Genomic DNA, 27,881 nt, shown 5'->3' with positions numbered 1-27,881 from the left:
TCTTCCACCTGCCAGTACCTGGTGGGTGCACCTAAAGCGGTTTAATGTGTGTACGGCAGCTCTGGCGCACCCGTGCGTTCCCCCATCTCGACATTCTGAAAGTCATTATACTGTTAATGGCCTCGCAGCACTTCACAGCAGCTCCACTCCTGCCTCAATTAGGAACTGTGATGCTTCTACAACCTCATTCATGCTTCTTCATCTTACAAATAAAGAAAAGGGGCAGACTGAGAAATGTATGGGTGATTCCCGTTACTTTTGTGTCTGCTGCTTCAGAAAAGGAGGAGTGGAGGAGAAGCACCTTCCATCTCCTCTTGATGTTTCATTAAAGTCAAATTTAGGAGGAAAGAGGGGAGGCCTGGTGATCTGGCAGGTTTGAGAAAGGTTTGGCGTTTTTTACTTCAAAAACAAAAGTTCATCCGAGCTCTCTGGAGGTAATGGTCCAGATGGAAGTGAGAGCCCTCAGTGATGGGATGGAGCTCAGATGACTCCGTAGTCCCTCAGAGATTTAAGCAGCACTGTGTCCCGGACGTCGGTGAAGACCTTGCGAATATTGTTGGTATCCGTTGCACAGGTGAAGTGCGGGTACAGAGTTTTCCAGTCTTTCTGGTTTTCAGGGTTTACGGCGCGATCCTCGTACATTTGAAGGATGAACTTCTGTGCGGTCTCGGCATTTTGCCTTTTGTCTGTATGATGGAGGAGATGGTGGAAACAAGAGAGGAGAATTACGGACACATATGAGACATGATGCTGCTAATCAATAAAGAGCAAGTCACCCCCAAATCAACTTCATTTTGCTGATAAACTATATAAATGAGTGTCTAACCATGAGGTAGACATGTGTAGTCAATAATTTGGCACTTTAGAGCATCTTAGGAGAAAGAAAAATGTTCTGCCTAAAACTTGTTGCACCCTCTTCAGATAAAACCTCTGCACTACATTTGAATTTAAATCTACCATCGCTTAAGGTAAAGAGGTACTCTATGACGTCAGCTGGTACATTATAATGTCACAAAGCCGTTGTGAGCCTGTGTGTGTGTATTTGTCAGTGGCTCTGCCCTCTTGGTCTGCCATGCAACAGCATTTGTTGCATTTTTCTAACTGGAAGTGGAAATGGAGAAAGACTCTGGTAGTGGGTGACTTGCTCTTTAAAAAATCACTTACATTTAAATTAGAATCATAAGACCTCTTGAAATAAATGAACACTAAATGAGAATTTGGATCCAATCAACTCATTCTTGATTTTTACTTTTACAATGAAAAATAAGCCATTTTGACAAACTTTAGATTTGGGTCGTCCATGCACAATCCTGGCTTTCTAAACAAAGTTTCACACAAACAGTAAAACCAATGAAAAAGCAGGAACAGAGACGACACGTGTTCTGTGTGGATTAATTTCCTCTCATCGGAGCAGCTAAAGACACCCAAACTCTCCTAGGTGCAAAGCACACTTTGTCAAATCTTCAAGCAGAAGCAGGAAATGTTTCCTGATATAATTTAATTGTTTAGAACTGGTTCAAAGTAGTTTCTCTCTGTTCCAAAACAGCCTGGGGCTCCAGAGATACCTGACAGCCAAAGCCTTCAAATGCAGTTAGAGCAGCAGTAATAAGGGCCACGCAGCCCCCGCACAGGAACACAACAGCATTAGCAGCAAACAGCAGCCGATGGCAGGAGCTGCTCCCAGTCGCCATTAAGGTTATATTGACATCAAGTACCTTGACCCTGTATGAGTCATTATTTTACCCTGCTAATGCTAGTGGTGCAACACTAAAGGAGCTCACACACACACACACACACACACACACACACACACACACACACACACGCAGGCTCAGATGTGAACACCTGGGGGTGATCAGGTGGGGGTGTAGGGAGCAAAGTATCTGTCTGTAGTTGCCAAGGGTAACAGAAGGAAGGTGGTGGGGATGGAGGTGTGTGTGTGTGTGTGTGTGTGTGTGTGTGTGTGTGTGTGTGTGTGTGTGTGTGTGTGTGTGTGTGTGTGTGTGTGTGTGTGTGTGTGTGTGTGTGTGTGTGTACACAACAGAGCTAAAGAAAGAAGAATTCGATAGATGGATGGTTAAAAGGAGAGTGGACAGAAGAAGGAAAAATGACGAAAGGAATGGAATGGAGGAAGAAAAAAGGAAATGATACAGAAATATAGGCAATATACAAGGAAATGGAAGAAGTGAGTCAAGGAGAGGGGGAAAGAAGAGCCAAAAGAATATAAAAACAAAAGAGAAGGAGAAATGAAAGACAGGATCATTTGTCTTTAAACTAGAATATGAAGGTGATGAGAGGAAACGGCGAGGATGAAAGCAACACGGCAGTCCCAGTGTCCTGACAGTGAGTCTGTCCGCTTCGTTGTGATGAGAATAAACAGCAGCCGCTGAGCTTGCTGAGGGCTCTGAGACAGAATGATAACCAGCTTCCGACTCCGTTCTGCTGTCATTACTTGTCTGGAAGTCGGATCCAACAGGTTTCAGTTAACACAGCTCTCCTCGGTCTGCTGACTACACAGTAAATAATACTCTCAAGTGTGATAGTTTAAGTACTTTTGGAAGATTTCTGAAACGCAAATATATTTTTTATTAAATCAATTAGTGGAGAAAAAGTCTCAAGTTGTGTCTTTTCAAGCTCTTTTTAGGCTTTCATTTAAATCTTCAAATGCGAAACAAGAACAGAAACATTATCGAACGCCAACGTTCTAACCAGAGCAAACACCATTTATTTAGTGAAATAATTAAAAACTTTGAGGTGATGATTTGTTTGAGCTACATAACTACATGCTCCTCTTGTGTATGAGGAGACAAAAAGGAAAATAAAATAAATTTTAGATAAATTATAAAACTTATAATCATGTACAACCAATAATTTGAGTGAATGCTTCTCTGTTAACGTCAAGATTATAATTCTCTATTTCAATGAGAAGCAAATAGCTAATCTAAGGCCAGCTGACCTGTGAACTTGGGGAAGTATCGGCTCAGGTCCGAGGTTTGGATCTTGTCAGCCAGGATGTCGGTTTTGTTGAGGAAGAGGATGATGGAGGTGTTCATGAACCATGCAGAATGGATGGTGGTGGAAAACAGAGCCAGACTCTCCTGCATTCGGTTCTGAGAAAGAACAGATGTTTGTGCTTCAGCTCAGTTGGACAGTTTTCAGCAAAATGCCACAAACGTGGATTTTAACAGATGAGGAGGTGTTTCAGACAGAGAGGAAGGAGGACAGAACCTGAGGTTCCTGCAGAAAATTGACCAACATTGAGGTTAATGAATGTCTAAAAAGTGTCTGGGAGAGATAAGCGGCTTAGTGCTGAATGGGAGGAGATGCAGGGCAAAAAGAGGCACGGAGGAAAAGATACTGATATCTTGTACAACAGTGACACCTGCTGGTGGGAGAATGACATCGGTGACTGAATGAAGGCAAATTAGAAACTTTAAGAGTTTCATTAGTCTAACAAATCTAAATGATTTTACTCCATGTTGTTAGCAAAAGTCTAATTTTTTCTTTTGCTGACTTTAAAATTGATAAAATTATTAAAAAGGATACAAAAGAATAAAAACTGCTCAAAATAAACACTGATAACTAATTTGATAGCAAACACATCAAAATATCAAGAAATTATCTAAAAAATAAATAATATTTGGTTAATTGCATATTTTAAATGAGATAAATAAATTAAAAGCTATTTTTACACTTAAAATTTTTTTGAAAATGTATGTGGAAAAATAATAGTTAATAATCTGTTTAATTAAAAATACAAATAATTCATAACTAAAATGGAATTTAAAGTAGCTTTGCTTCATGATTTACCCCAAAATCTACTTTTTTTCTGATTAACTATTTAAATGCGTGTCTAATTGTGCAGCAGACACGTGTGGTCAATAGTTTTGCACTTAAGTGCGTTTTAGTTAAAATTTAAATTTTCCGTGTAAAACTCAGTGTTGTGCCGTTGTCAGGTAAAAACTCTGCACTGCAGTTGAATTTAAATCTGCCATTGCTATTGGCTAAGAGGTGCCCTAGAGCGTTAGCTAGTACCATAAGATGTCACAGTGTCGTTGTGAGCCTGTGTGAGTGTGTGTATTTGTTAGTGGCTCTGCCCTCTCGGTCTGCTAGGCAACAGCATTTGTTGCATTTTTCAAACAGGAAGTGAGAGTGGAGTAATACTCTGGTAGGGGGTGACTTGCTCTTTAATAAAAGCTTTTCTTTGTAAAGTGACCAGGCAAACGTTGGAATCTCACTCTGGGAACGATTCAGAAAGTAAAAAGCTTTAAACTCATCTCTTCAGCTGGTGTTTGAGACAGAAACTTAATTATGAATTCAAGTGGATGTTTTCAAGTCAAAGTAAAACATTAAAATTAAAGCCTTTAAATAAAAAAGCAGCCAGTGTAACAAGTTCTGATAAAAATACTTTTTATCATCCAAGACTAGATTACTGGCAACTTGAATAATAACTATTTCCTATTTTATTAGCAGCTTATTAACTTAAATCACCAAACTTTTATTTCTAAAAAATATATATAAAAATGAAAACATGAAAATTATTTTTTTACATAAAGTAGTAATAATTATCTAATTCTATAATAAATAAGTGTTTCCTTTAAATACAAAAATCAAGTACAGCGGGTACAGACTCTTGTCATTTTTTCACTCTTTGTCTTATTGCAGCCGTTTGCTAAAATCCTTTAAAGAGCAAGTCACCCCCAAATGAACTTTTTTTTGCTGATAAACTAAATAAACGAGTGTCTAATCGTGCTGCAGACACGTGTCGTCAATAATTTGGCACTTCAGTGCATCTTAGTTAAAATTTAAATATTCTGCCTAAAACTGGCAGTGTTGTGCCGTTGTCAGGTAAAAACTCTGCACTGTATTCTAATTTAAATCTGCCACTGCTATTGGCTAAGAGGTATGCTATGATGTAAACTGGTACATTATGATGTCACAATGCTGTCGTGAGCCTGTGTGTGTGTGTGTATTTGTTAGCAGCTCCGCCTTCTCGGTCTGCCAGGCAACAGCATGTGTTGCATTTTTCAAACATGAAGTGGGAGTGGAGTTAGACTCTGGTAGGGGGTGACTTGCTCTTTAAATTCATTTTTTCCTCCTTAATGTACACAAAGCACCTCATATTGAAAGAAAAAACCATAATTTTAGAAATGTATGCAGATTTACTTAAAAAGACAAACTGAAACATCACATAGTCCTAAGTATCCACGATCCTGCTAAAGCACCTGCGTTCCATTCCACCTTCAATAATTCATTACAATTGTAGCGTCACTGAATGGCCTGATTCTTGACCCTCAGGTCAGAGACACAGCCTGGGTCACCTTGATCCTGGCTGCTACGACAATCTACAGTGTTTCTTTCACAGGAGACTGAATGTCGGTCTACCACCCCTTTAATCTGACTGCCTTTATCTGACTGCTGTTCCATCCGCAAGACGAAGGACACTTCAAGATTTAAAAGAATAATTTTTAATAAACTCTTTTCACTGTCTATTACAATGTTCATAAATAATCATCATGGTTCATTTTAACTGTGTTTAATTACCAAAATGAATTATTATTCTTTGGTTAATAATACTTATTATTTATGATAATCAGTAATGTTTAACAGTGACAAGAAGATCATGTGCACTTATACACAATCATACAGGACACAGTAAATCAGGTTAAGGTTAACTGCACTCACATGTCTTTTTCCATAACACCATAACTTCTGAGGTATGTTAAAATCTCTACATGTCAAAACCTGATTCGTAGACCAGGAAATGCCCATCTTATAAAACAGAACTCTCGGCATTTAGCAAGTGAGTTCTAGAGAAGTGGGATGGCCGCCCACACGCTCTGTAACCAACCCGCGATTTCTGTCACGCTGGCAGAATTGCTACGACACAACAAACGAAACCTGCAGAACAAAGATGACGCAAACTCAGAGAATTTTTTTTTTTTGTGACGCAACCAGTTTCATCAGTCGTGGTGACCCGGAGACATCTCAGGACCGACTTGGTCGCACTAAGGTTCTTCTACCCATCCCGTGCTTGGGGTCATCATCCCCTCCTGACATCTCGGATGCAAAAGGGGGTCTCCTAACTGGGTGAGGTAGACACTTCCGACAGATTGCATCTGAATGCTCTTTAATAAGAACAACTTAAGTTTATCTGCAAACCAAATTCTAACCAGAACACGTCTTCTCTCAAGATACACATTCTGAGAACATTGCATTCACCTGCAAACAAACACACTTCCAGCTTAGATTCATCCATTCACAGGGTTGCTATTTAATACCAAAGCTTTTAAAAATTGTCTTTTATAAATTGTCTTTTAAATTGTTTAGTAATAAATTTCTTAACTTTTTAAACTTAACTCTTCATTGAAATAAACAGAGTGGGTGCATATTGATCACTGAATGAACAAAGATCTTTAGGTCTTCTGAATTAACAAATAACTTTGTTATTAAATTAAATATTTAAAATTAAATATTAATCTTTTGATTAAACATAGACCAAGCAAGTTGGTGTATGAATTTCTATCCATATATATATATATGTGTGTGTGTGTGTGTGTGTGTGTGTGTGTGTGTGTGTGTGTGTGTGTGTGTGTGTGTGTGTGTGTGTGTGTGTGTGTGTGTGTGTGTGTGTGCATATAATTTCATTTGTCAATGTTTGATCTCATAGGAAATAAAACATAAGCTGAATAGCAACAGCCTTTCATTCCTAAATATGTAGTTTATCAACACTACACAATCAATAGTTTCTGATCAATGTGCTTCTGAGCACTTAAAGACTGTTTTAAGTCTGTTTTGATTGCTTGTACATATTATATGTGAGAACAGTCCTTCGTCTTTATGTCTATCTGTTTTATCTTGTTTATATCTTGTATGTTTTTATCTTACCTGTTTGTCTTTGATGTAAAGCTAACTATGTTTGTTGCTGCAGCCGCTTGGCCAGATCATTGGTGTGAGACAGAATGAGTTCTCAATTGACTCATCTGGATAAATAAAGATTAAATATATAAAGTATTCAGACACTTTGCTGTGACACTCATGTATTTAACTCAGGTGCTTTCTATTTCTTCTAATCATCCTTGAGATGGTCCGACCTACACCTTCACTGGAGTATAGTTGGGTTTGATTATACTGATTGGACTTGATTAGGAAAGCCAGACACCCGTCTATATAAGACCATACAGATCACAATGCATGCCAGAGCAAATGAGAATAACGAGGTCAAAGGAACTGCCTGAAGAGCTCAGAGACAGAATTGTGGAAAGGCACAGATCTGGCCATGGTTACAAAAACATCTCCGCAGCACTTAAGGTTCCTAAGAGCACAGTGGCCTCCATAATCCTTAAATGGAAGACGTTTGAGACGTCCAGAACCCTTCCTAGAGCAGGCCGTCCAGCCAAACTGAGCTGCCGGGGGAGAATCTGAATCAGAAGGGTGTTATGGCCATATGTGCGAGAATCACAGCTTTAGGAAATTTCTGCTGTACTTGGTGCAAGAAAGAAAGAAAAAAAAGAGATAAGCAAATATAGGAAGTAAGAATATAATCATGATGAAATAATAATATAAAGTAGACATAATTAGAGAAACTGCACCTTGGAGGTACAAATCAGAGTGGATCCGTTCAGGTACAAACACAACACCAGGTCATGTGACTGGAACCAAGCGACTAGAGTGGGCAGCCCTAGGATTGTCGTTCATGAGTCCAACAGCAGAGGGGAAGAAACCATTCCTTTGGCGAGAGGTTCTGGTGTGAATGGATCTGAGCCTCCTACCAGATGGGAGAGAGTCAAAAAGACTGTCCAGGGTGACACGGGTCAGCTGCTATCCGACCTGCATGCTGCAATGTCCTGGAGGTGTACAGGTCCTGTATGGAGGAGAGTTTGCAGCCAGTGACCTTCCCAGAAGACCTCATCAGAAGAGTCTTGGTGACAGAGGTCAAGCAGAACCCAAAGACCACTGTGGCTGAGCTACATAGATGCAGTCAGGAGATGGGAGAAAGTTGTAGAAAGTCAACCATTACTGCAGCCATCCACCAGTCAGGGCTTTATGGCAGAGTGGCCCATCGGAAGCCTCTCCTCAGTGCAAGACACATGAAAGCCTGCATGGAGTTAGCTCAAACACACCTGAAGACTCCCCGAGATCTTGAGAAATAAGATTCTTTGGTTTAACGAGACCAAAATAGAACTTTTTGGTCTCAATTCTAATGGCGCTTACACATTAGCGTCAGCAAGGCCCCAAAAGGTATCGAACGGCACCGGAATTTGGTTTCACACACAGGTCAGATTTGTGTTTTCGGTGCCGAGGCGACTCTTTCTCAGACCTTCTCCCCAGCTGTCAGACTGGGACCGAGGCGACACTACGGACTGATTGGCCGGCTGAAATTACGCCTACCGCCTCCAATCTGCGAGAAGAATGAGACAGCGGGGGGTTTCCTGCTGGATGATGTGGAGTAAAGTCTGTAGCATGGAGCTGCCGTTCCGAAGCTGCAGTTCAGTGTGGAAATGAGAGAAAATAATAGCTCTCTCTCTCTCTGTGTGGTGTGTGTGTGTGTGTGTGTGTGTGTGTGTGTGTGTGTGTGTGTGCGTGCGTGCGTGCGTGCGTGCGTGCGTGCGTGCGTGTGCAAGATTATGAGGACCCTCACAGCAGATTAATAAAATAATGTGGTTCAGAGTCTCCAAAGGCAACACAGCTCATGTCTGCCTTCCGTTTACCTTATGGAGCAGACTTTCCCACACGTATTAAACGCCGCCCACAGGCCCGGGGATTTCCGCATTCCTGAGAAGGCCCTCGGATTCATATGTGAACACGACACCACCCATTCGAGATCGAACTCACGCCATCCAGCCCGACCAAACCCCGACCGTGCCGACGCTAATGTGTAAGCGCCATAAGTGGTATGTGTGGGGAGAGTCAGGCACTGCTCATCACTTGTCCAATACAGTCCCCACAGACTGAAGCATGGCGGTGGCAGCATCCTGTTGTGGGGGTGTTTTTCAGCTGCAGGGACAGGTCGACTGGTAGCAAACTAGGGAACGATGAATGCAGCCAAGTACAGGGAAATCCTGGACAAGAACCTTCTCCAGAGTGCTCAGGACCTAAGACTGGGCTGAAGGTTTACCTTCCAACATGACAACGACCTTAAGCACACAGCTAAAACATTGAAGGAGTGGCTTTACAGCAACTCTATTACTGTTCTTGAATGGCCCAGGAGAGAGACCTAAAAATGGCTGTCCACCAACGTTCACCATCCAACCTGACAGAACTGGAGAGGATCTGCAAGGGAGGAATGGCAGAGGATCCCCAAATCTAGGTGTAAGAAACTTGTTGCATCTTTACCAAGAAGACTCATGGCTGTGTTAGCTCAAAAGGGTGCTGCTACTAAATACTGAGCAAAGGGTCTGAATACTTAGGACCATGTGATGTTTCAGTTTGTCTTTTTTAATAAATCTGCAGAAATTTTGAAAATTCTGTGTTTACCTGTCAAAACGAGGTGCTGTTTGGACATTAAGGAGGAAAAAAAAGAATTTAATTGATTTTAGCAAATGGCTGCAATATAACAGAGTGAAAAATTGACGGGGGCCTGAATACTTTCCGTACAGACTGTGAGTGAAAGTGTTCCTCTTATTACTGGTTTACAAGGACATCAAGTTACTCTTACGATTGACTCTCTCTCCTCCAGAACCTGGTCGTACTCGCTGAGGGAGGCCAAGAAGATGAGTGAGGTGACATTTTCAAAGCAATGGATCCACTTCCGACGCTCGGACTTCTGACCACCGACATCCACGATCCTGCCAGAGGGAAAACAACAGAGAGAAAGAGTTTTCAATAAACCATTTTGTCCAGAACAAAAACCTTATTAAGACCGATTTTTATAAATAAGTGAACCCTGGTTTTTGAGAAGCTTAATAACGTATGCACAATACAAAATTTATTCATGAAACCAAATGTGCTCAAACTGAGAGCCAAAAATAAATAAATAAATAAATAAAGAAGGAAAGCATTTGAGACCATCCCAGTTCTCCCACACCCATGAGAAACTCATGAAACTGTTAAAAGACACAGCAGGGAAGCTGAGATGTACGTCATCATGACAACATGCCACTCTTTTTATTCAAAAACTCAGACCCATAAAAAACCATCACAGGACCATGTTGTATATCAAAATTAAAGCCAAATTACATTCTATAGTAAATTGACATTTTGCCTTTAAAACTTGTAAATCTTCAAACCAAATCCTGTTACATGCAGATTTAATTTTAAACCTCTATAAATTTGTGAGTTTAAGATCTAAATAAAGCACAAAGTGACACCTCTCTTCGCAGCAGGAGCTTTGCATAGAGGCAATTAGAAATCTGATCCTATTGCTTCCCAACAGACGTGGCCAGACAAAGACGCCGCAAGAGTCAATAGTGTTTGATTCAGCGAGCAGTGAATAGTGCGGGTATTAGATTTGTCCCTGTGAGAGGCTGGTAATGTGAGGCCGCTCCACCTTAGTGTGATGTTCTTGACGGTGAAGGCGTAGTCGTGGATGCCCGTGGTGGGGAAGCGAACACGCAGCACATCCTGTTCAGTGGGGATGTAGTCCTGGGCCGAGATGCGGTCCAGGTTGTTCATGTAGCTGAAAGGAGAGGAAGGGACAAACCAAAACAGAAAAAGTAAAACATATTGTCTGTGTTTGCTTTCCATCAGCAATGAGGAAAAGAACAGTGATTAAAAACACAAGAAGAGGGCGGCGTGAGCCCACATTGGTCTGTTTGCAAACGGCACCTTTATGGTTCGTGTTGATCCACGTCGTCATTAGCTAATGTTGACCGACCACCCCTTATCGCGCTTGCATCATGACTGAGCTGCCAGGTAAACATGGGGCAAGACGGCAGGAGAAAAGACACTTCTGACACATGATCCTATACATTATGTGGTGAATAAAACACCCACTCACTCTGCAACTCTGCACTGCCACATTTAAAAGGATTATTTCACAATGTGTGAATGTAACACTCGCTAATCACATGGTGGGTAAGGGCATTGGATTGTTTAAAAAACCAAAAAGGCCCTAGTGCTTGAAACACAGAAAATGAGCTGAAAGACACAAAATACATCCTAGTGCCACGATTAGTTTAACACGACATGAATCTTAAAAAATGGCTTGTCAAACAGCTGGAATTTTAAAAAGTACAATTTATTATTATCCATCAACAGTTTGTTTTTTCTGGATAATTATACAAAATTTTGGTTTAAACCCTCAAATAAAAACTAAATATGCAGGAAGCTTCAAGGGAGCAAATATATTAAACAACATTCTGACAACAGGTTTGTAATATATCACAAAAAAGATGAAAAAGTAGATTAAATGAAAACAATAGGAGCTGAAAAACTTCAAAAATAAATACTGTAAATCCTCTAATACAGGCCCGGGCCTGTATTTGTCTCAAGCTCATCAAGCTCCAGGCCTTTATTGGAAGGAGGACCAGAATTAGAAGCAGGCGTCTATTTCTATTTGAGCAAAATGAACTAATGGTTCGCTGGAGTTTTTGACAATTAAAATTGCGCCCACATTTTCAAAGTTAAACACATTTCTTTTAACAACGGTAGTTTCTGCTTCAGCCCTCTCCCCCCTCCCCCTGTGCAGCGGCCGCAAACTCACAGATGCGCCTGCAGCCTCCCGGAGTTCCTGCTGCTCTAAACATTAAAATAATTATTTCATTTTCTGTTCCTCATTTCTGATTACCTTCAATGGTGTCTGTTTGTTGCAACCACCAGGTACAAAAACTAACTTGTTTTTATTTGACTATTTTTGACTATTTTTCTGTCCTGCCTGTTTATTATCTTCCTGCATCTCCTCTCAATCCTAAAGAGAAACTGCTACCTGGGTTCATATATATTCACCTTATGAGTTACCTTTGAACTGCAGTTCTAAAAGATCTACCGACCGCAAAAACAGCGGAGTGCTCGCTGCTTGGCGGCCGCAACAGTGATCAGTGCGTCACCGGATGACAAGGTGATGCGCCCCGCTCCACAGCGAAACGCATCAGGCGCTATTAAAAGACAGAAAACATTAAAGGAAATGAGCCGACGTGAACGATCGCGTGTTAAATTAGTTTTTGAGGCAGCGACACCAGATTTGATAATGTTACTGTGGCCGTGCTCTGGACGCAGATCTACCGACCGCAAAAACAGCGGAGTGCCCCCTGCTTGGCGGCCGCATCAGTGATTGGTGCGTCACCGGAGGACAAGGTGATGTGCCCCGCTCCACAGCAGCGAAACACATCAGGCGCAAATAAAAGACAGGAAACATTAAAGGAAATGAGCCGACGTGAACGAACGCGTGTTAAATTAGTTTTTGAGGAGGCGACACCTGATTTGATAATGTTACTGTGGCCGTGCTCTGGACGCAGATCTACCGACCGCAAAAACAGCGGAGTGCTCCCTGCTTGGCGGCCGCATCAGTGATCGGTGCGTCACCGGAGGACAAGGTGATGTGCCCCGCTCCACAGCAGGGAAATACATCAGGCGCAAATAAAAGACAGAAAATATTAAAGGAAATGAACCGACATGAACGATCGCATGTCAGAACCGACACTCTGGCACAGTGCGTTGAATTAATTAATTAATTGAATACAGGCCTGTATTAGAGGATTTACGGTATGAACTGTCTACTGATGAGTGTTTTTTCGTGTAACACTTTGCTGAAATATGAATTACATTAGCAGATATCAGGTGTTTTGTAGTTTAAATGACCAGTTATCATTGCCTCTCCCTCCATCTCACTTGGAACTATTTTGTTTCCCTTTAAAGTTCTTCAGAGTTCAAATATAATTGGACTCATCTGAACCAGAATCAGGTTAGATTAGAGAAATCTGTCTATAAATGCAATAAAAACATAAATAGACTCATTAAATTGAAAACATTTGTTGATTTATCATTCTTTCTTGTTGACAAAAAAGCAGACGGCATTGAGATAATATTTTAAGCCAGTAGCTGTGAAGCACCTGCAGCTTATTTAGAATGCTGCTGCTACAGTCTTAACAAGAACCAAGAGAACTGAGCACATCACTCCTGTTCTTAAAGGTGCAGTATGTAAGAAAGTAGTGAGAATTTTACAGTGACAAAATCCAAAATAGGTCTAGTGTTTCAAGCTCCTCTGTGACAAGGCTCCAGGGGTGGATGAGATCCGCCCAGAGTTCCTTAAGGCTCTGGATGTTGTGGGGCTGTGTTGGCTGACGCAGCTCTGCAATATCGCATGGACATCGAGGGCAGTCCCACTGGACTAGCAGACCGGGGTTGTTGTCCCCTTATTTAAAAAGTAGGACCAACTACAGGGGATCACACTCCTGAGCCTTCCTGGTAAGGTCTATTCAGGGGTTCTGGAGAGGAGGGTCAGGCGGATTGTTGAACCTCAGATTCAGGAGGAGCAATGTGGTTTTCGTTCTGGCCGTGGGACCAGATCTATACCCTTGGGGGGGTCCTGGAGGGTGCGTGGGAGTTAGCCAAACAAGTCTACACGTGTTTTGTGGATTTGGAGAAGGCGTTTGACTGCGTCCCTCAGGGGACCCTGAAAGGGGTACTCCGGGAGTATGGGGTACCAGGCCCTCTGATACGGGCTGTTAGGTCCCTGTTTGACAGGTGTCAGAGCTTGGTCCCCAATGCCGGGAGTAAGTCAAGCTCGTTCCAAATGAGAGTTGGACTCCGCCAAGGCTGCCCTTTGTCACCAATTCTGTTCATAACCTTTTATGGACAGGTTTTCTAGGCGCAGCCAAGGTGTGCAGGGCATCCGTTTTGGTGGCCTGAGGATCAGGTCTCTGCTTTTTGCAGATGATGTGGTCCTGTTGGCTTCATCAGAACGTGATCTTCAGCTTTCGCTGGAGTGGTTTGCAGCCGAGTGTGAAGCAGCCGGGATGAGAATCAGCTCCTCTAATTCTGAGACCATGGTCTTGATTCAGAAAAGGGTAGAATGCCCTCTCCGGGTCAGGGATGAGGTCCTGCCCCAAGTGGAGAAGTTTAAGTATCTCAGGGTCTTGTTCACGAGTGAGGGAAAGATGGAGCACAAGATCGATAGGTGGATTGGAGCTGCATTTGCAGTGATGCGGGCGTTGTACCGGTCTGTCGTGGTGAAGAGAGAGCTAAGCCAGACGGCGAAGCTCTCGATTTACCGGTCGATCTACATTCCTATTCTCACCTATGGTCATGAGCTTTGGGTAGTGACCGAAAGAACGAGATCGTGGATACAAGCGGCCGAAATTAGTTTTCTCCGCAGAGTGGCTGGGCTCTCCCTTAGAGATAGGGTGAGAAGCATGGTCATCCGGGAGGGGCTTGGAGTAGATTCGCTGCTCCTCCACATCAAGAAGAGCCAGTTGAGGTGGCTCGGGCTTCTAGTCCTGGTGAGGTTTTCCGGGAACATCCAACCGGGAGGAGGCCTAAAGGAAGACCCAGGACACGCTGGAGGGACTATGTCCCCTGGCCAGGGAATGCCCTGGAATTTCCCCAGAGGAGCTAGCCCAAGTGGCTGGGGAGAGGGAAGTCTGGGCCTCTCGGCTTAGGCTACTGCCCCCATAACCCGACTCCGGATAAGCGGATGAAAATGAATGGATGGATGGATGGATGGATGGATGGATGGATGGGTCTAGTGTTTCAGTCATTTTGGAAGGAAGGTAATACTGAAACATATTTCCAGCTGACTGTGAGGACTGTCAGTTTTTCTCCTTTTAAAACAAAAGGAAAGAGGGACGTACTGTAACTACTGTTAACCATCAGTGAGTGTGGGGGTGCCGTGTCTCCCGCGAGCTAATGCTGCAGCGCAGACAAATGTAATTTGACGAAGGCCGGCTAAAAACTCTTGAGTTGTTAAAAATAGTTACAGTAACCAAATTTTGCCACCAGATGTCATTTTTACTTCATTTCTACATAATGCACCTTTAAATCACTACACTGGTTACCAGTAAACTACAGAATCCATTTCAAAGTGCTTCTAATAAATCACTCGGTGGCATGGGGCCAGAATACATGTCGGATCTCCTTGCAGGAAGAAGTCAGCTGGTAGAACCCCGGGTCAGAACCAAACAGGGTGAAGCTGTTTTAACTACTATGCTGCACACAGATGGAATTAGCTCCCTTATGACCTCAAATCTGACCCAATGTTTGTAATTTTTTTAATTAAAATAGAAAACGTTCATGCATTCATCTGCCTTTGGATGAATGCTTCCTTATGTTACACCTTCTGAACTGTAACTGCTCAGTCTTGAACTTTGCCTTTTTATCTTATTCTCACAACTAATTTTATGCGTGTATTTTAATCCTGACTTTAAAATCTGTTGTTTCATGTTATCACGTTGATTCTAATGTTTTATGTTCTTGCTGTCATTACTCCTGGAAAGCCCTCTGAATTGCTGCTGTGTACGAAATGTGCTATACAAATAAAGCTGCCTCACCTCGCCTTGCCTCACTGTGTTAGCAAATACAAAATAGTGATAAAATACAAACATCTCAATTTTCTTGTGAAGCTTTAGTGTTCTCTATTTAACTGACCATCACCTTATTCTGTCTGCCCGTATCTTCTTTCACATCATCTGAAACCACTCGAAACTCTCATGTATCTAAATAAATCTGCTTACTCATCTAACTTCCTTTATTTTCAACGCCCACTAAGACTCAGCTTCATGACAGCATTTGCCAGTATTTTGATATTGTTGCTGTGACCATGAACCCTCATGTGACTCTCTCAGATTTCCAGTCTCAACACAGGGTGAGGCACAGCTTTGTGTTCCAGTACAGCCCAGTTTACTCACTACTCAGTGGAATCCAGGAGCTGGTACTCGCAGCGGCGGCTGTAGCAGGTCCGGATTCCCGAGTCTGCCCACAGGCAGCGGATCGCCTTGACGTGTCCCCGCTCCAGGAAGGAGATCTGCACTGTGTTGACATCCTGCAGCAACTTGGCATATTTCTAGAAAGCAGACAACATGATCTAGAAGTCTGTAAAATTAAAAGGACCATGTCCTATTACACTTATTGTGTGTAGTCATTACTGTCATTTAAAATCTGTGTGTGTGTGTGTGTGTGTGTGTGTGTGTGTGTGCGTGCGTGCGTGCGTGCGTGTGTGTGTGTGTGTGTGTGTGTGTGTGTACATGTGCCCACCTCGTTCTCAGAGTTGGCATAAGGGATTCTGAGGGTGCTCATGGCTCCCGTCATGGCCTTGATGGCGGTGAAGATGTTCTGGAAGATGCAGCTGGCGAAGGTCTTCCTGTCCTCCTCCGAGTATCCTCGGCCGTGGATGATCCTCATCTGTCGGATGAAGGTGGTTTTCCCGCTCTCCCCAGTTCCTGAGGAAACAATGATTTAAAACTAATGATTAAAATCCACCAACTAAAATTCATTCATCTACTATTTGGGAAATTTTAAAAGCATATGACTAAAAAATCTGAAAGCCAGTCTTTAGGAAGAAAAAAGAAAAATAAATAAATCAGAATGATCAAACTGATAAAATGAATCAAACTGTTGGCTGCAGCATTAATACTGTTTTTATTTATTTATTTAATTTGTTCAAAAACAATTTAAAAATACAACAAAATACACACAACACAATTTTTCAATCAAAAGGAGCAGAAAACTGAAAATATTTTAAAATATCTGCCCCTTTTTACAACATTATTCAGCATTATTACATCCCCACGCTAATTTTCAAACGTAAACAAATGAATTAGTCACCTATCTGATCTGATTTTCCTACTAAATTACAGAAACTATCTTAATTTACATTTTCATAATTACTTAGTACACTTATTGAATATTTTGAGGTTTTTTGTTAACTAGTTGTTGATCCAGTTAAAAACAACTATAATCTGTTCCTTTTAAGATACACCCGAATATTCAGAGTAATTAAGAGCTATATTTTATTCAAAATAACCTAAAGTTGCAATGTTAAATGATAATTTCTAATGGAAAAAACAATAATACATTTTAAAGTGATATTCCACCCAAAATTTACATTTTGTCTGTTGATATTTTTCCTCAGAGTTAGATAAGTGAGAAAAAAGTCTTTAACCAGCCCAGTCATTCTCCTGACCCAGCTGTACTCCTTTAGCTTTAGCTTAGCATAAAACACAGTAAGAGAATGGATCCAACTAGCATTGTGAATAAAAACTTAAAATCACTCAGAAGTGATCCTAATTCTGCCTGGTGACCTAAATAGTCAGACTGACTGAAAGTGAAAATAATTACCGGTACTAACTAAGAAATCACAGGCACCATTTTAGACTTGGGACTACTTTATGACAAAGCACAGCTGTAAGTCTCCGCTGAAAGGTACAGGGCACGTTGTGACACTTTTGGTTGTGATTTCCAGTTGAAGGACAACAAAGGAACCAATTTGTGTCCACAGCTTTCCTCGCGAGAAAATTGTTAACCTAAATAATTAAAAGAAACTAATAAACGGGAGGTCAATAGAACTGAAAAAGATGAAATATGAGATCTGGGAGCATGTTAAATGATGGTGTAGCGCCTTCGAACCATTTGTTTAGTCGCTGGCTGTCTGAGGTGGTTTTGATCTGTGACGCATATCCAATAATCCATATTGAAATTTAAGCTTGTGTTATTTATTTAAGATAACGAGTCAAATGACGGTCAATAAAAATTACAGCAAACAACTTCAAGCCGGCCCTGCTCAATGTGCAGGTGCTAAGATAATAAAAACAAAAAGTATGACCACACCCCTCAATCTCATCACCTCAGGTGATAGTACATTATAAAGAACACCTGTGCCCCTCCGCCATGACTGGTTAAGCATAAGTAGCAACCTTGGCTCCTACAGATGGTACAATATTATGTTTTGCTATGCTATTCACTTTATTATTGTAACAATGCCAGTGTTTCATATTCATTTAAAAAAAAAGAATATCATTAATTATTATTATGAACATTAGATTGGATGTATGAATTAAATGGTAAATGGTAAATGGCCTCTGTCAGTGCGCCCCAGGGCAGCTGTGGCTACATTGTAGCTCATCACCACCAGTGTGTGAATGTGTGTGTGAATGGGTGAATGACTGATTGTGTTGTAAAGTGCCTTGGGGGGTTCTAGGACTCTAGAAGGCGCTATATCAAATACAGGCCATTTACCAATTACTAATTGAAACATATTTAGAGGACACTTATGTCTGTAGTTTTATGTGTAAGAGAAACAAACGTGGCTAAAAACGGTTAGTTTAGCTGTATTATTACCTAATTTAGCATTTAGTCTGAAGTTCTAACTTGCCAAGCTATTGATTATGGGGTAGAACAATACATTAAACTGTGAACTACATGTCATTAAAATGTGTCCATGCCTCATCTACCTCTACATGATCAACATCAGTCGTGTCAAACCCTGTTTACATGCCACTTGTATAGCGATAAATATAGATTTATATCTATATTTCAAATGTGACATAGATTTAGCTTGTTTATAATCTTATATTAATTAATCGGTGCACCACCAGTTTTCAGAACTGGACCGTTGGATGTAATATCAATATCTCCGCAATGTAATCAGTCTCAGAGTTTACACCACAAATTAATCTAAAGGATGAATTCTTGACAGAAATATTGAGTGCATAACTGAACATAATTATTTGAAGGTTGACTTTTTTTGTATTAGAAACACTTTTCTTTTATTGGTCGGACGAAATATGCAAATTTTTTGAGATAGGAACTTTGGGTTTTCATGAGCTGTATGCCAAAATCATCAATATTAGTAACAATAAAGGGCTTGAACTACTTCAGTTGTGTGTAATGAATCTAATATATATGAAAGTCTAATGTTTATCAGTACATTACAGAAAATAATGAACTTCATCACAATACGCAAATTTTTTTAGACGGACCTGTATTTGCTCCAGTTAGGAGCCTTGCTGCAGAGTTCTGGACCAATTGAAGGCGGTCAAGTGCTTTTTTGTTAAAACATGTGATAAGTGTGTTCCAGTAATCTAGTCGGGAGGAGATTAAGGCATGGATAACAATTTCAAGTTCGTGTTTTGACACCAACCTTTGAAGTTTGGAGATATTTCTTAAGTGATAAAAACTATTTCGGACCAATGTTTTTGAGTGGCCTTCAAGAGACATTGATTGGTGAAAAACAACACCCAAATTCCTTAAGTTTGTCTTGATGGCAGAAGATACATGGCCAATTTTTGACTATGAAATAATGGTTAAATATTTACGTTTGACACGTTTTATTTAAATGCGTTTGAGACTAATGTTTAGTAAGAATTTTTATATATATTTTTGCCAGCTTTGCCAACTATTTCACTGTTGATTTAAAGAAACAGGAATGTGACTCAAAATTAAAAAGATGATCAAGAATTTTTTTTATACATAAACTGTCATTTCTTTATTTATCTGCCCATAAACCATCATTTTGTAAGGAAGTAAATGGATAAGAAACATGTTAATAGTACAAAAAAAGCTCGTTATTCACATGCACCTTCCCATAGATCATACAAAACTTGGCTGGCAGGCTCTTTTAGGCACAACACCTAAAACAATTGCACCCCACCAAAAAAAATAGCCACAGCTGCCCTGGGGAAGACTGAGGAAGCAAGAGTGCCGAGCACTGGTGCCACTAGTGCCTCTGACCACCACCAGCAGGCAAGAAGGGTCAAATATCTTGCCCAAGGACACAACAAATGCAATAGACTGAGCAGGACTCGAATCTGCGACCTTCCGGTTACGGGACAGGCACCTAACTACTCTTCCACCAACGCCCCTGTATTAGCCGTGTTCCCACTAAAGGAGTTCTGCTAAAGTACTGGGAGTGGGTATGGTGACAGTAATACTATGATGGCTCGGTCTTCTCAGACGTTGTGTCCCCATAAAAAAATAACCTTTCAGGACTTTGCTAAGATGTCAACATATCGCAACCGTTTTGACAGTGAGTGACATCACTGATCAGCGACAAAAGGCCTTTGTGCACATTAATAACATTTAAAAACTTTTATTCTTTCAAAGTACGCCATCATTTCATCTATTCAGCTTACTAAAAGGCAACTGTGTGACGTAAAAAGCAGTGTTCAATGAGAAGAAGAGTTGTTTATTATGTCGCTGTGCAGGAAACCAAAAGTGCTATCAATTAAAGGGCTGTGGGGGATTTCCTTTTCTTTAACTTCCATTCTGCTTCACCAGCAACTGTCCAATTTTACAAATGCCGGTTGTTTGGCGACATCTGCTGACATGTCCCACTGAGTTACAACCAATCAGCATGAGTTACAAGTTCCACCCAGCAACTCTACTGAGCCATTTCCAATTGCACCGTTTAGGTAATTGGTTGGTTCCTAGTGGTCCTTTCGGACTGGCTTAGCGAAATATAGCTGCAAGCATGCCGCAAAACTATGGTAAAATGTTTTGAAAGCATCAGTGGTGACAGCGAGCTTATTGTGAGTATAGCAGAACATAATCCTCCTAATCTTGGACTCAGGAATTTGGTTTTTATCCCAAATTATATTTATGCATGCTTCTCATACAGCATGCTCCCTTAAGCCTGGTTTATGCTTCTGCGTCAGCTCCGTGAGGAAGAGACACATACGCATTGACATGGAAATTTTGCCTTCGGACTTCTCCATTACCGAGGGGAAGGAATCTGCCTTATTGGCGGATGTTTAGAAAAGTGGGCTTGACTCTGTCTCTTCTTGCATGCCTGTTGGACAGTCCTCGCAGCGGCGAATATTGGCATTGTTGCACATCTCCGTACTGACGCATAAATTAGACTTTAGACCTGCTGTCTAACTTGAAGCGTTGTCTGTATGTTTCCTAATAATTTCCTGTTTCCAAGCTTGAGAGCTCTTGTTCAGTAGCTCCTCTGTGTCACTGGTGTTCCAAGGCTTGTTATTGGGGAACCCGTGCATAGTTCTTGTGAGGATTGCTTTCTCCTCAAAGATGTTGATGCAGATGGTCATCTTTACATAGTTCTAAGGCTGCATCTCAGTCTCTTTTTCTCTCTCAAACTATTCCTTTGGAACTAGTTTTGTCTCCTGTGAGAACAACTCCATCCTTCTTTCAGTCACAGGTTGGTGCTGAGAAATGTGTCAGAGGAGGTGAAATGTCACAGATCACTGTCTGTGAACGCCAAAGAGAGATTAACGGAGGAGCTGTATGCAGTTTGTGGTTTGGCTCAAAGATCTTATAGTTATTTACTTACAGTAGACTCATTACAAAATGTGTTAAAGGACTTCTAACAAACAATTTTACAATTTCCTTTAGGCATGCATTTGAAAAACAAAGGACTTGACATGAGGATTTGAAATACAACAGAGCGAATGACTGAAATATAGCATGTGTTTATCACAAAAATATCAACTAATCAGCCTCTAGGTGAGGAAACAAGTGTGTTGGTTATCAGAGCACTTTGCTGGAAATCACCAACACTGCTCTCCAATGAAAACACATGATTCATACACCAGGATGTGTGAAATCATGACAATGTTTAACGAACAGTTCCATTTCCCAGTAGACAAATGTTTGTTTCCTGTCACTTCATAAAGTGATGCGAGCAATATAACACAGGACAATAACTGAATGTTGGTGTTTACAGGATCTCTGCTCCATCACAGGGTTTCCCCTAATCCTAAATCAGTCAATATTATCCTTTATGTTTAACTTGTCAATGCAGGAATGAATTGAAAACCCAACTAAAGGAAATCAGAGTGTTACAGCATATCTGACTGAAAACAATACAAAAAACACCATGTCAGCAGGGCATGGTACTAAGGCAGTAAACAAAAGGCCACATATAGGCAGAAATCATTATATTGTTTAAGAACAGAGACAAAGGACGGGATTTACATCTCTCTTCCTCCAGTGCACAAGACAGTTAGAGAAAGCTGCAGGATTGCCAGCATGCTTGTGAGAAGGAAAATCTAAACTGGATACCAGTGAGCAAAAATGGACACACAGGTTAAAAAATGTCATTTAAAGCTCTCAATCATTAGTTTTTTTTTCATTTTTCAATAAATATGCTGTTGTCTGCAGTAGGTGTTTGTCAGAGGAGTAGGGGACAACAGGTTATTTCTTCCTCAGTAATATACTTGTCTTATCTGTAGTCATTTAATGCCCCAGTACATTCTCTAAGGTCTACAGATCTGGAGGATGAGGATGCACTGTCCTAATGGGTGTGACTCAGCGAGGAAAGTTGACCATTGAGCAGGGTTGATGGTTTATCCCTTGGGTCCATGTGGCAGGAGTGAGTACCACCTCATCCCTGCCATGTGGACCTCAAGGGATAAACCATCAATCCTGCTCAATGGTCAACTTTCCTCGCGCGGTCGCCCATAAAGACAGTGGGAGGGTTAAATGTAAAATGTAAATGACAACCCTATCCTCTATGATTTACCATCTGATTTTATTTCTTTCTGACATAGGCCTCTCCCTTGTCCCGACTTTTACAACCTCAGCAACTTGTTTGGTTATTTTGCACTTTGGCAGCCAGTGTCTCAGTCTCACAACAAAATGTTCCTTTTTTTCCCGGGTAAAGAGCAGAGAATTCCCTCAGGAGCTGAGGACATGGTGTGACCAAATATGGTTAATTGAGGTTGTTTCTTATGTAAGTGACTGAGAACGGACATGAGCACCGGGGTATGCACCGGTGGGATTTATCATCAGACGGTTGCGGAGGAACATGCGTATGAGAGGCCACCGCATGTCTCATGAATCATATATTCCAATAATATAGGAATATTTCTACGAACGTTAGATGAATGAGGGCCCAGATGGTCTCTGCTGTTTGCTAGACACTAAACCAACAGCAGCCTTCTGGGCCGTGAGTCAAGATGGGTGAGTCCACGAATGTTCAGTGACCGTGTGACGTAGATCTGTCACGCTTTTCTAGTCCTAGAGTTTCACCGTCTATTTTCTATCAGAAGCTAATGCAGGAGATAGGTGTAGGAGACTATTTTTATGTTCAGCCAGCATGAAAAACTCAGAGTGACCGAATATAATCAGAAATAATAATTAAAAATGGTTTTTCAGTGAAGCTGACCTTTAAAAGTGTCACAAAGGCATCTTGGACTGAACATCACATTGAAAAAATAATATCATTAGCTACATCTACATGGGTATACATAATCTGAATGAACGCCCTAACAGATCAAAAATCCTTCATGTAAACATGTCAATCGGAATATTCTGATCCGATACGGCCCAATCGGAATGAAATTTCCTTCCAGTTGAGACAGGTGGTTTTGTCTGATCATCGTTCCGATTGACGTCCACGTACACACTCATTTGGATTGTTGCCCACTGCGCACGTGTACAACTTAAGCGTAATGTCTTTCCACCTTTGCAGATGCTCAGGACAAGTCGAAAACATGGCGTGAGGTAAAGAGAAGTGGTCAGTTGCAGACACTATTTATTTTTTTGCTTGAAACACTATAAGAGCTCCATAGAACTGAGCGTCTCAATGGCCAAAAGGGTAGAAATGTCCAGTTATACACTCAAGTGCAGGAAGCAGGAATTCACCTAAGTATCGACCAAATCAAAAACCACTGGAAAGGTAAGTCAATGGACAAAGCTAGAGAATAAGGAAATAAAATGCGAGTGAAAAGACGTGCAGACAAGATGGTGTTTGGTTACAATATTTATTTCTGAGAAAGACAACTCTGCTCATGCTCAACCTATTTAACCTGATTGAATGCTTGGTGCATGTATACTCACGGCATGATCGGATCATTCCAGTTAGTGTCCATGTAAACAGAGATTTGGGATTTACGATCTATCAAGATTTGAACCAGATAGACGAAATGTAGCACATGTAAACGTAGCTATTTTCCAAAAAACAAAGAAACCTAAAATCCATTTGTCAAAACCAAAAAAGTTCTTAAAATAAAACTAAAGAAAATGCATCTCATTTAGTTTCTGTTCTAATTTATAGTTCCGTTTTAAAGCAGTATTGCTAGTAAATATCTTCTATTCATAGCTAGATTTAACTGACTGAATCAGAGCATCAAGGTTAAAACACCTGTTGGGCCCTGAGTTGTAAAACCAGCCTTGAAACAGGCCCTTCGTAGTTTCTGAGGTGTGTGTGTGTGTGTGTGTGTGTGTGTGTGTGTGTGTGTGTGTGTGTGTGTGTGTGTGTGTGTGTGTGTAACCTCTGCTCAGGTATAGCCGATCCCAATCTGAACAATGCTTCACATACCCACATGGTGACATGATTTGCATAGTTTTGTCTCCTGTCTGGCAGCCTAAACAGGCCAATCACTTTTTAAGATTCATCCCACACCTTTTATTTAGTGTTTCACGCATCATGTAAGCTAAACTTACCCAGCAGAAGGATTTTTATCTCTTTCTTCTCTTCCTTCTTTTGCTTCCTGAGGATCCTCTGGATCTCTCTGTCCACAGCCAGGGATGCTTTCTCCTCCTCGGACAGAAAGCACACACAGGTGCGGTGGCACCACCACAGGCAGCCCGCCATGGACAAAGGCTCTGGAATCAAACTGTCAGATGTTCTCCTGTAATAACTCAATAGCCTGACAATAAACCTGGTATCTAAGCAACCCTTTCTTCGTGTTTCTTCACTTTGACACAGCCCTGCCGTGATTTATTTCACCACACCTGGGAATATTTACAGGTGCCATAAATTTCTACATAGGTAGGACGCCCTATCTTTAGAGTATCACACAGTTTTTTCTCTCTTTAGCCTCAAGTTTTCGCTATTTTTAAGTCAATTTTCATTAGTGCACACCTGTTGGCGGGTTTGTCTTGGCTCTGCATTCGGAAAACGTTTAGCTGCTTACCTCCAATCAGAGCGCCCAACTTCCCGGAGACGGTACAGGTACACAATCCGGTCGCTGTTCGCAACCCATGTCCCACGGAGCCCCCCTTCCTGCCGCTCCACCTGCGGCTTTCACCCCACTGATGCCGAGTTTTAGCACCTCTCTCCGGATCCCGTCAAAAATACCCTGCCGCTCGGGAAAATCCACCGCGCCTACAGTGGAATGTGCTGCTTCTGGTCCGCTGAAAGCACTCCGTAGCTGGAATGCGTTTCAGGTGAAGCTCCGGGAAACTACCGGAACCGCACCGGAAGTGCCAATTTCCTATAGAATAAAACATGCGCGTGTTTGCACTTAACGTCATTGTGAAACAGATACAGAGAGATGGCTGTACCCCTCCATGTTCTGATGCTTGTCGTTTCATTAACCAAACAAATGGGAAGATTTTTGTTTTTGTCAATCATATAGGCTGATGTAGTAGCCTATTTTTTCTTGTAAATGACGTCCTCAACATTGTCATGTAGGCTATCTAAACATGGTCCTTCTACCCTCCAGTGTTTTAAATGTATTAGTTCACAGTATGTTTCAGAAAAGTAAGATTTTTTGCAGTTTCACATAATATTGATATTAAATATATTTACATAATTTGCTCCAAAAATGCCAATTAGTGAAAAAAAAACTTTCAGGTCACTTATTTCTATGCTAACAGAGAAATGTATGGAGATGACAGATCGTAGCTTAACAACAATTCGAAAATAAAATGTATTGTCTTTAAATTAATTATTGAGGTTTGGAGTACTGCCTGAAAGGGTGTTATAAAGGTCCTGCTGGACCTGACACTGTTGACCATCACCTGCTACTGGATAGACTGAGAGACTGGGTAGGCCCATTGGTATCTGCTCTGGAGTGGTTCTCCTCGTATCTGTCTGAGAATTCTTTCTCTGTGGCCGTCTCCAAGTTTCGGTCCTCCTATTCCTTCCTTGCCCATGATGTCCCACAAAGTTCTGTGCTGGGGCCTCTCTACTGTTCCTCCTCTATCTCTGCTCCTTCTCCAGCACATCCTGAGCTATTCTAAAGAAATCTCATAGCATATTTGTGCAGATGACATCCAGCTGTACATCTTTTTTAAGCCCAATGAGATATCTAAACTGCAGCTGTTATACTCCTGCTTAGACATATTTTAAAATGAACTAGTTTGTTTCTTAGTTCATAATAAAAAAAAATTGAACTAGGTTCACTGTTCCAAAAATGAACTAGTTCATTGTATTTTTTTCTCATTATATATATATATATATAGATAGATAGATACACCTATCTATCTATCTATCTATATGTATATATATATATATATATATATATATATATATATATATATATATATATATATATATACTGTACACACACACACACACACACACACACATATATATATATATATATATATATATATATATATATATATGTATGTATATATGCATATATTTTTTTCCCAATAGTTGGCACCCGTTCAGTCTACACTCATACCCAGCTGCAGTTTTTACCCTACAGTATATTCTCAATAACATGAGGAATACATTATTTTGATGGGAAATTATTAAACAATCTTAGGAAGCAGGCTGGGGTAGCAAACTCAAAGTGCAATATTAAAAGTGCAAAATATTAAAAAATGTATAATCTTTCAGTTAAGTCCCTTTTCAATTTTTCTGAATGAACTTTGACTTCTGCACACAGCATAGACATAGAAGAGTAGACGCCGCACCAACTGCTGCTGCCTATGTTTGGCCGCAGTTCTATTTTTTATAAACTCTATGGTTAACAGGACGTTTTAGCTAGGCTTTAGCTCCGGAAAAGCTCCGTGGAGATCTGGAGCTAGAATGGTGAAAGAACGCATTCATAAACCCGTTCACACACTCTAGGACTAATGCACTCACTTTTACGTTCGTCAGGCAAAATACGAAGGAGTTCATTTCGCGTTCACACAAAAAAAAACCGAACAAATTCACAAGCGATCATTCAATGAATGCGTTCAGGCACAACACTGTGCATTGGTGATCGTCTCAATCCCTACACCCCCAGCGGGTCTCTGATGTCCAGTGACCAAAGCCTACTGGTTGTGCAGCGCACCAGGCTAAAGGCCAAAGGTGACAGATCATTTGCTGTTGTGGCCCCCAGACTCTGAACCCCTGGACCTGAGCCTGAGATCAGTGGACTCAGTGGTCTCCTTTAAGAAGCAGCTGAAAAGTCACCTATTCAAGCTGGCTTTGGTGTGACCTTTGTGTCACCTTCTGTTATATAAAAAATGTGAATTTCTTTGTCTTCTGTTATTTAAAATAAACATGATTCGTTTCCATTAGAATGAAAATCCAGTTACATTTTAAACTTACATTTTTATCAGATGGAGGCTTTAAGTGCAACATACTCAAGATGTTGTTCCCGTGCAGTAATTTTACCATGTCTTTCACACTTGATAAGGGCCACTCCTTGGATATTTTGCTTTAAAGTAAATAGGACTCTCGTAAATTATGGTCATTACAGATCTGAGGCAGGTTTACATTTGCTTGATTTCTATGGTTTTTGACACTTTGTAGTTTGAAAATTACAATTTACTCTTTAATGGCAACATGAAGTCACACAATTAAATGCTACATCAGGGAACTTATTTTGAAAATATGAAACCGGAAAAGGGGCATATCTGATTCTTTTTACCTGCCAGTGTTACGACCGAGTGCTCTGAGACTGTGGCTTAAGTGTCGACTGTGCTGCAGAGGCTCCCTGTTTCAAATTTCAGTTGAGTTCAAGAGAAATCTTGAACAGAGAAGTTTTGTTTTATCATAAAAAATAATAAAAGAAAGAGTTTCATTCTACAGCAACGATAATTTAATTATTTATTCTTCATTTTGGAAACATATTTTAATCAGTTCTTTATCATTTGAATTGTTTCACCTCTAAACCAGGTTATAATTAGCCTATGATGATAAAGTATCAAGGAGATACATATAAAACATATAGCAGCTGTCATGAAAATAATAAATGCATAAGATTTAATGCAGCACACAAAATAATCAAAACAACTGTAGAGCAGCTGGTGCAGTTCAGAGCTCTAGAGTAGTGTAGATAAATTACTGCTGAGTCTCTTTGGCTGTTATTTGGATGTCA

General features: G+C 40.9%; 1 protein-coding gene across 2 annotated transcripts; it reads right to left on the bottom strand.

Annotated features, from left to right (window-relative positions):
• Window positions 1–336: 336 nt before the first annotated feature.
• On the bottom strand, window positions 337–24,891 carry LOC107393185 (guanine nucleotide-binding protein subunit alpha-14). Of its 2 annotated transcripts, none has more exons than XM_054752408.2 (8): window positions 24,750–24,891; window positions 24,277–24,438; window positions 16,129–16,313; window positions 15,783–15,937; window positions 10,490–10,618; window positions 9,659–9,788; window positions 2,957–3,110; window positions 337–686 (listed from the first exon to the last, which is right to left on the bottom strand). In XM_054752408.2, the coding sequence occupies exons 2-8, from the start codon at window positions 24,425–24,427 to the stop codon at window positions 481–483; spliced, it is 1,110 nt and encodes a 369-aa protein (XP_054608383.1). In that variant the 5' UTR covers window positions 24,428–24,438; window positions 24,750–24,891; the 3' UTR covers window positions 337–480. The 2 variants fall into 2 exon arrangements, with proteins under 2 accessions (XP_054608383.1, XP_015826878.1); XM_015971392.3 differs by having other exon boundaries at window positions 24,277–24,449; window positions 24,750–24,888.
• Between the last annotated feature and the right edge of the window lie 2,990 nt (window positions 24,892–27,881).

Source organism: Nothobranchius furzeri, chromosome 8 (assembly GCF_043380555.1).
Source record: "Nothobranchius furzeri strain GRZ-AD chromosome 8, NfurGRZ-RIMD1, whole genome shotgun sequence".
Classification (NCBI taxonomy): domain Eukaryota; kingdom Metazoa; phylum Chordata; class Actinopteri; order Cyprinodontiformes; family Nothobranchiidae; genus Nothobranchius; species Nothobranchius furzeri.
Note: the sequence above shows the minus strand (reverse complement) of the source record. Positions and strands in the feature narration are given on the sequence as shown.